Source organism: Aotus nancymaae, unplaced genomic scaffold (assembly GCF_030222135.1).
Source record: "Aotus nancymaae isolate 86718 unplaced genomic scaffold, 86718_ANA_hifiasm-v0.15.2.pri h1tg000028l, whole genome shotgun sequence".
Taxonomy (NCBI): Eukaryota; Metazoa; Chordata; class Mammalia; order Primates; family Aotidae; genus Aotus; species Aotus nancymaae.
This window is the reverse complement of record NW_026988441.1, coordinates 12,321,831-12,330,985: the sequence shown is the minus strand read 5'-3', so window position 1 is coordinate 12,330,985 and position 9,155 is coordinate 12,321,831. Positions and strand designations below refer to the sequence as shown.

Below are 9,155 nucleotides of genomic sequence, written 5' to 3'. Positions count from 1 at the left end.
GGATAGTGAGGGGTCCCACTCGCCTGGAGCCGAGGGTCTGTGTCAAGAGCGGCAGGGGCTGCAGGAGATAAGAGAAACGGGTGAGGGCGCCGCGGGGCGGGACGGGGAAGAGCGAGCTGGGCGGACGGAGAGGGCGGAAGGAAAACTAAGGGGTCTGCGGAGGTCTAAGAGCCTTGGGGCCTGCGCTAGAGCGGGAGCGGCGCGGGCTGGAAGGAGAGCGTTTCTTCCTGTGTGCTCTGGGGCTCCTTTAGTATGCGGGAGCCTACGCTGGAACTCTCCCACCACCCACTGCTGGGAGCTCTCACCCTGCCGAGGAGATGAGTCTGGTAGGAGAAAAGCGTTGTGAAGCGGGAAAGTTGAATTCCCGGGCCCCTACTGGGTTCGTTCCTGGAAAGACCATGTTAGCTACTGTGTGAAAAATCCCCATTCCTTCCCCGAGTAGTTCACAATTCAAGAGTGGGAAAAAGAATCGTAGACAAGGAAAGGGCAAATTTCAAGTCTCCCGGGCCACCTCGTAGACATTTATTGGGTACCTGCTTTGTGCAAGCTTTGCAGTAGGCACTGGGCCTCGCCTAGCGGAGTTTTCTGTTGGAAGTGGAGCTGTAGTCAAGGAAAAATGGAACTCTCGGGCCCCTGTTTGCCTGCTTCCAGGAAGATCCTTTATGGAATGGCTGTTGTGTGCAGAGGCCTGGCAACTCAAAAATTAGGAAGGGGATTGGAATAGTAGATAGGGAAAGTTTAGCTCCTGGTCCTCTAGTGAATAATTTACTCAAGGAGTATTCATTGGGCATTAACTGAGAGCAGGGCCCTGTACTGGGCTGTGCATTTTGGGAATTCACAGTCTAATGAGACAGTTGGTCTGGTAGAATGGTAGAAATGGACTGTGCACAGGGACAGTTCAACTCAGGGTTGGCCAGGCACGGTGGCTCACACCTGTAATTCCAGCGCTTTGGGAGGCCTAGGTGGAAGGATTGCTTGAGCCCAGAAGTTCAAGACCAGCCTGGGGGCCGGTCGCGGTGGCCCACGCCTGTAATCCCAGCACTTTCGGACGGATCATGAGGTCAAGAGATCGAGGCCTATCTGGACCACAGCAGAAAAAAAAAGAAAAAAAGAGATCGAGACCTTCCTGGTCAACACGGTGAAAACCCCATCTCTACTAAAAAAAAAATACAAAAATTAGCTGGGCGTGGTGGCACGTGCCTATAGTCCCAGCTATTCGGGAGGCTGAGGCAGGAAAATCACTTGAACCTGGGAGGTGGAGGTTGCAGTGAGAGAAATCGCACCCCCCCCCCCAAAAAAAAAAGACCAGTCTGGGCAAAATAGGGAGACCTGTATGCAAATAATTTAAAAATTAGCCAGGGACAGGGTGCGGTGGCTTACTCCTTTAATCCCAGCACTTTGGGAGGCCACGGCGGGTGGATCTTTTGAGGTCAGGAGTTTAAGGCCAGCCTAGGCAACATGGTGAAACCCCATCTCTACTAAAAATATAAAAATTAGCTAGGTGTGGTGGTGAATGCCTCTAGTTCCAGCTACTCAAGAGACTGAGGTGGGAAAATTTCTTGAACCCAGGAGGCAGAACTCAAGCCGGGGCAGCAGAGTACGACTCCATCTCAAAAAAAGTAAAATAAAATAAATAAAAATAAACTTTTGCCAGGCATGGTGGCAGATACCTCTAATCCCAGTTACTCAAGAGGCTGAGGCAGGAGGATCACCTGAGTCCAGAAGGTGGAGGCTGCAGTGAGCCAAGATCGCACCATTGCACTACAGCCTGGGCAACAGAGTAAGACCCTGTCTCAAAAAGTAGAAAAAGGCTGGGCTCAGTAGCTCACGCCTGTAATCCCAGCACTTTGGGAGGCTGAGGTGGGCAGATCACCTCAGGTCGGGAGTTTGAGACCAGCCTGACCAACTATGGAGAAACCCCATCTGTACTAAAAATACAAAGTTAGCCGGATGAGGTGGCTCATGCCTGTAATCCTAGCTACTCGGGAGGCTGAGACAGGAGAATTGCTTGAACCTGGGAGGCAGAGGTTGCGGTGAGCTGAGATTGCTCCATTGCACTCCAGCCTGGGCAACAAGAGCGAGACTCCGTCTCAAAAAATAAAATAAAAAAATAAAACTTCCCAAGGTCTCACTTTCCAAGGGAGCCTTTTTTTTTTTTTTTTTTTGAGACTGGGTCTTGTTCTGTCGCCCTGGCTGGAGTGCAGTGTGATTGTGACTCACTGAACCCCCCACCTCCTGGGCTCAAGTGATCCAACCAACTCATCCTCCCAAAGAACTAGAATTACAGACGTGAGCCACCACGCCTGGCCTTGGAGCATTTCTCAGTCACTTAATATCTACTGTGTGCTAGGCATTGTTCTTGGCACTGGACATAACTCAGTGATATACAGGCTAAACTCCTACCCTCTGGGTGCTTAGCATGAGCAAATTCTATATGCAAGGCTGTAAGCTACACTCCCTCTGCCCACTGGCACTAATAGATGACATGAAGAAGAGGTAAAGAAGGTGTGTTTGAATTCCTAAGATTAGCTGCTAGGCCTGGGAGGGAGGCAGTCATTTGCCGAGTTTACTCTGAGTCCCTGCAGTGTGGAGGGGCCTGGGTGGGGTTGAGCCCACATAGGTAGAAGGGAAGATCCAGCATATATAGGGAAGTTTGAAAGCTAAAATTCCTGTTCCTGTTCAGAGGTTTTGTTGTTGCCTGGAGCCTCCACAATGAATGAGACCCACAAACTCTCAGTCCAATGAGGAACAGTGAGATGCCATCACAAACTTAGGATATTTGCCATGATAGAGGTGGCATAGGAACCCTGAGGATGTAGAGATGTTAGAAGGCTTCATAAAAGATGCTGAGTAGGAGTTTGTCAAACAAAAAGAGGAGATTACTTTCTTGGCAGAGGGAATAGCAATATCAGATTTAGGGTCCAAAAACAGTCTTTCTAGAGAACTACACAGGGCTACAGCTGACCTTTACCAGTACCAGGGATTTTGTGTCACTACTACTTTTAGCCCCATTTTACAGATAAGAAAGACAATCTCAGAGGAAGTAAGTGGTGGAGTTTAAATTCAGGCCAAGGGCAGTCTGGTTCCAGGGCCTGTGTATCTGTGTGTATATATGTAAGAGGCAGATACACTTTGGTGTATCTGTGTGTATATATGTAAGAGGCAGAGGAAAAGTATTGCACAAAGAAGAAACTGCACAGCAGGCAAAGGCTGTGGTGTTCTCAGAAAGGGTGTACCTCCTGGCCCTCTCAGTAAAGAGGCTAGGCTGTTAGCCGGGGTGGTAGCTCACGCCTATAATCCCAGCACTTTGGGAATCCAAGGCAGGTGGATCACCTGAGTTTAAGACCAGCCTAGCCAACATGGTGAAATCCCGTCTCTACTAAAAAGAAAGTACAAAAATTACCCAGGTGTGGTGGCACACACCTGTAGTCCCAGCTGAGACATGAGAATCACTTGAACCCAGGAGTGGGAGGTTGCATTGAGCAAGATTGTGCCACTGCACTCCAGCTTGGGTGACAGAGCGAGTCTCTGTCTCAGAAAAAAAAAAAAAGAGAGACTGGGCTGAGTGCTATTTCTTTCCTGCAGGCTGCCGTGGGGTGTGTATAGGCTTCAGAGACATGGGATCACTGAAGACTGAGGCAGAAACATGGATTAAGACTTCCTGAGTGATAGAGGCTGTTGAGTGGCAGAATGGGCAGGAGAACTCCACCTCCCCTCAGGTTTCTGCTGTCTCACTGGCTCCTGCCCCTCTTTCCCCAGGCACTGCCTTCCCCACAATGGCAGAGGTGGTGGCTGAGGTAGGCGAGATGCCAACACAGATGTCACCAGGGGAAGTGGAGATGTCAACACCTATGTCAGGAGAGATGATGGAGATGTCAACAGAGGTGACTGAGATGACACCTGGGGAGGCCCTTGCCTCATCCCTCTTCTTCCAGCACCACCAGTTCATGTGCTCTGAGTGTGGCAGCCTCTACAACACACTGGAGGAAGTCCTCTCACACCAGGAGCAGCACATGCTTACTGTCTCAGAGGAGGAGGCACTGACCACACAGAATGTTGGCCTGGAGCCGGAGCTGGTGCCGGGCACTGAGGGGCCCTTCCAGTGTGGTGAATGCAGCCAGCTCATCCTCTCCCCTGGTGAGCTTCTGGCCCACCAGGATGCCCACCTCCGGGAGTCTGCAAACCAGATCCAATACCAGTGCTGGGACTGCCAGGAGCTGTTCCCCTCACCCGAGCTGTGGGTAGCTCATCGAAAGGCCCAGCACCTTTCTGCCACGGTAGCCGAGCCACCAGTGCCACCTCCTTTGCCTCCCCCAACACCACTGCCTCCACCTTCTCCCCCACCGCAAGTCAAGATGGAGCCTTATGAGTGTCCTGAGTGCTCTACCCTCTGCGCCACCCCTGAGGAGTTCTTGGAGCATCAGGGCACCCACTTTGACTCTCTGGAGAAAGAGGAGCGAAATGGGCTGGAGGAGGAAGAGGAGGACGATGAGGAGGATGAAGAAGATGATGAAGAGATGGAGGATGAGGAGGCCATGGCAGAGGTCGGTGATGATGCTGTGAGAGGTGACGAGTCCACAGCTGGCTGGGCTCAGGGTTGTGGGGACTATCCCCAGCACCAGCCCTCTGCAGATGCTCGCCAGCACCGGCGGGGGTCTCACAGCCTGGCCTCGGCAGCCCACCCCTTCCACTGCAGCCAGTGTCAGCGCAGCTTCAGCTCTGCCAACCGGCTGCAGGCTCATGGGAGGGCCCACATTGGTGGCACACACGAGTGTACAACCTGCTCCAAGGTCTTCAAGAAAGCAGCCTCACTTGAGCAGCACTTGCGGCTGCACCGCGGGGAAGCCCGCTACCTCTGTGTAGACTGTGGCCGAGGCTTTGGCACAGAACTCACATTGGTGGCCCACCGGCGGGCCCACACTGCCAACCCATTGCATCGCTGTCGCTGCGGCAAGACATTCAGCAACATGACCAAGTTCCTCTACCACCGGCGCACACATGCTGGCAAAAGCGGGACACCTCCCTCAGGAGCAGCAGCTGCCCCAGCTCCAGCGGAGCCTACCCCTCCTCCCCCGCCTGCCCCGCCTGCCCAGCTGCCGTGCCCACAGTGCTCCAAGTCCTTTGGCTCGGCTTCCCGGCTCTCCCGGCACCGGCGTGCGGTACACGGACCCCCTGAACGGCGCCACCGCTGTGGGGTTTGTGGCAAGGGCTTCAAGAAGCTGATCCACGTGCGCAACCATCTGCGGACGCACACAGGCGAGAGGCCCTTCCAGTGCCACTCCTGTGGCAAGACCTTTGCTTCTTTGGCCAACCTCAGCCGCCACCAGCTGACCCACACGGGGGCACGTCCCTACCAATGCCTGGACTGTGGCAAGCGCTTCACGCAGAGCTCCAACCTGCAGCAGCACCGGCGGCTGCACCTGAGGCCAGTTGCCTTTGCACGCGCCCCCCGCCTCCCCATCACCGGTCTCTACAACAAGAGCCCCTACTACTGTGGGACCTGTGGCCGCTGGTTCCGCGCCATGGCGGGCCTGCGACTGCATCAGCGGGTCCATGCCCGAGCTCGGACTTTGACACTACAGCCTCCCAGATCACCGCCTCCTGCCCCACCCCCACCCCCCGAGCCTCAACAGACTATCATGTGCACAGAGCTGGGGGAGACCATCGCCATCATTGAAACATCCCAGCCACTGGCGCTTGAGGACACGCTGCAGCTGTGCCAGGCTGCCCTGGGGGCCAGTGAGGCAGGTGGGCTATTGCAGTTGGACACAGCCTTCGTTTGACATAGCTCAAAAACAGCAACAAAAGGGTTTGGTTGCAACAGCCAGTATGGGTACCTCGGGGGAGAGAGGACCACCCTCTGGCAAGCTGGTCTAGTGCCCACCATGTGCCAGGATCCACTTTGGCTTCTTTTACCCACTGACTCCCCAGAACAACCCTTCCAGGCTTGTCATCTTTCTCTGCCTGAGGGGAAACTGAAGCTCTGAGATGCGATGTGATCTGTACCAGGTCACCCAGCTACACTGCAATGCGGGTTGGCCAAGGCCCTTTGCACTGCATCACCCTGGTGCCCAGCAACATCAGGTAACCTTCACTGAGCACCAAGCATGTGCCAGGTCTCTGCTGGGCACTCCCATATACCTCTTCAGATCCTCTGCTTGTACCCCCAGACCTGGCCTTCCCTGGATTTTGGGCACCCAGGACTTGGCTCTGCCTGGTGGAGGAGGGTATTTGATTTCTCTGGGCTTCCTTCATCTCAATTTTGACAGTGTGGAAGGAAATCTGTAGGTACCCAGGTCCTCAGCTCCAGACCAAGTGATGCTGGAGACCCAGGAGCAAGTCAGCACGGGCTCTGCCCGCAGGAGGCATGCACGGTCTGGTAGGAGAAACACCCAAGTACAGATGGCTTGCTCTCTGAGTGTGTCTCATTGATTCATTCAGCCTGTGTGTCCTAGGGCATCCCTCTTTGCATATTGGGTGATGCTGGGGAAAGAGATGAGTCAGGCGTAAGGCTTCTCAGGGCTGTGATGGGGATGTGCAGGGACAGTGGGATCCCAGGAAACAGACCTCCATGGTGGGAGATGAGAAGTCAAGGACTTCCTAGAGGTGGTAGTCCCTGAAGGAAAAGTAGGAATCTGCTAGTGAAAGAGAGAACATTCCAGGCAGACAGCACTGCAAGAGGGTGACCTCTTAGTGTATTTGGAGACCATCCCATTATCCATCTGACTGCCTAGGTGAGGCAAGCACCACTCTTAGCACTGTACGTGTACTATGATCCCAACAGGCCTATGATGTAGATATTATCCCTGTTGTATAGATTTTTTAAACTGGCCAGGTACGGTGGCTCATGCCTGCCCTCCCAGTGCTTTGGGAGACTGAGGCAGGAGGACCACTTAAGGCCAGGAGTTCAAGCCTGGGCAACAGCAAGACCTCATCTCTACAAAAATTAAGTTACCCAGGCACGGTGGCTCATGCCTGTAATCCCGGTGCTTTGGGAGGCTGAGGCAGGAGGATCGCTTGAGCTCAAGAGTTCAAGACTAGCCTGGGCAAGATAGTGAGACTTTGTCTCCATTAAAAATAAAAAAGATTGGCCGAGCATGGTGGTACACACCAGTTTTGCCAGCTACTCTGGAGGCTGAGGCAGAAGCAAGAATGCTTGATATGGGGAGATTGAGGCTGCAGTGAGCTGTGATCATGCCACTGTACTCCAGCCTGGGCAACAGTGCAAGACCCTGTCACTTAAAAAAAAAAAAAAAGGAAACAAAAGAAAACTAAGGACAATGATTTGCCCAAGGTTTCACAACTAAGCAGAGACATTCTGAGATTTGAGTCCAGGAGGCCCCTTAGGCCCACATTTGTAACCCATACTATACTGAGTGATTAAGACCTGAGACCTATGCAGGGGTAAACCAGTGTCAGAGCGGTTGGAATTTGAGGGGGCCTTGAAAGATCAAAGGTCTTGGGAGCAGGAAGATTCCCACCTTGTTCAGAGGTTTCCCAGGATAATACTCTTTCACTCCCTTTATTTTATTTATTTATTTTTCTTTTTTTTGAGATGGAGTCTCACTCTGTCGCCCAGGCTGGACCGTGGTGGCCCAATCTCAGCTCACTGCAACCTCTACCTTCCACGCTCAAGCAATTCTCCTGCCTCAGCCTCCCTAGTAGCTAGGATTACAGACACTTACCACCCTGCCCAGCTAATTATTTTTGTATTTTTAGTAGAGATGGGGTTTCACCATGTTTCACCAGGCTGGTCTCGAACTCCTGCCCACCTCAGCCTCCCAAAGTGCTGGGATTACAGGTGTAAGCCACTGTGCCCAGACATAATAGTCTTTCTCTCCCAAGTGGATGCATGTGATTCATGATAAGCTCCTCCCAGGCCCCTGCAGCCCAGGGTGCTCAGGCAGGGGAGGCAGAATGCAGCCAGGGATGGAATTGTCCAGGAGGGATGCCTAGACTTAGGAACACCTTCAAAGCTGGGCTGAGTAGTTCAGGGTTGGGGAAGGGTTGTAACTGGATGTTGGCTCTAGGCTCAAAGTGGGATGAGTGGGAGGCTAAAGGTGGTCCAGCAGAAGACAGGCCCAGACCTGAGAAGGGGTCATAAAATAGTAGGAGGGTGAGAGACAGATTAGTGACATCATGGCTGACCAAGTGTGAGTAGCAGGGAGGAAGGGGTCCCAGAATCCCAAGGTCTGCCCCTCGCCCAGAACAGCCATCCTCCCCCTTGTCAGTCTTCTTGTTCTGTATATTCATTCATTCTACAAACCAGATAAAATCCAGGTAGTGTTGAGCAAGGAAGGGACAGGGTCTGTCCTATCCCAGGTAGTGTAAAGATGCCCCTCGAGTGGGGCAAGCAGACTGGAGAGCCCACACTCCACCCAAATAGTCGCTTCACTCCATCTGGAACATTTGAAACTCCTCCCTTTTTGTTCACTAGTGGAATCCAGTAGGGGGCATACCCAGTGCTCCTCCCCAGGCCCCCTTCCACCTCTGGGGCATCCTGGCACACTCACTGCTGGTGCCATGTAGAGAAGATAACATTTCCTTCCACCCATGCCTCACCATCTGGCCCCAGCATGTGTTAAGTGTGGGTAAAAGTCAAGCTCTCTGCCCCAACCTTTCCAGAGTTGTCACTTCCCAGCAGCCTTAACAGGTGGACCAGGTAGGTGCCCTGTTTAAGACTTGGAAATGAAGGCTTAGAATCTTCTAGGGTTCTGCCTCCAGCCATGGCCACCCAACAGAGTCTACAAGCAGGCTGAGTTTTGGCCTGAGTAACGCCTCCTCATCTCATGTCCCCCTAGACCCTAGAGCGGCAGGCAGCTTGGGCTGACAGACAGTCCATTGTTCAAGTCCTGACTGTCTCTTAAGCTCCATGGCCTTCCCTTCTCTGATCCCCAATTCACTCACCAGTTCTGGAAGGTTCATTCCTCCCTCCCTAAGCAGAAGCAGATAATTTATGCTGGGTCATGGGGCAGGCTCCTCCCAGGCCTCTAGAGCAGATAAGCCAGACGAAGCTCATCACCACACATGCAGAGAAAGCCACAGTGTGAGGCCTTCGGATGGCCCCTCTACCTGAGATGCAGCTCACTTCTGTCCTGGAACAGTCCACCTCGCAGCCCCCACCACCTAAGTGGAAATAGGCAGCCAGACAGAAA

General features: G+C 53.2%; 1 protein-coding gene across 3 annotated transcripts; it reads left to right on the top strand.

Annotated features, from left to right (window-relative positions):
- Positions 1-6,418, top strand: ZNF526 (zinc finger protein 526). Of its 3 annotated transcripts, none has more exons than XM_012461505.2 (2): positions 1-80; positions 3,586-6,418. In XM_012461505.2, exon 2 carries the CDS (start codon positions 3,777-3,779, stop codon positions 5,781-5,783), a length of 2,007 nt encoding a protein of 668 aa, XP_012316928.2. In that variant the 5' UTR covers positions 1-80; positions 3,586-3,776; the 3' UTR covers positions 5,784-6,418. The 3 variants fall into 3 exon arrangements, with proteins under 3 accessions (XP_012316928.2, XP_012316927.2, XP_012316929.2); XM_012461504.2 differs by having other exon boundaries at positions 4-80; positions 3,760-6,418; XM_012461506.2 differs by lacking the exon at positions 1-80 and adding an exon at positions 106-1,138 and having other exon boundaries at positions 3,760-6,418.
- Positions 6,419-9,155: the final 2,737 nt, after the last annotated feature.

Coding starts and splice junctions, on each gene's coding strand:
- ZNF526 (XM_012461505.2), top strand. CDS start 3,777: ATGGCAGAGGTGGTGGCTGAGGTAGGCGAGATGCCAACACAGATGTCA.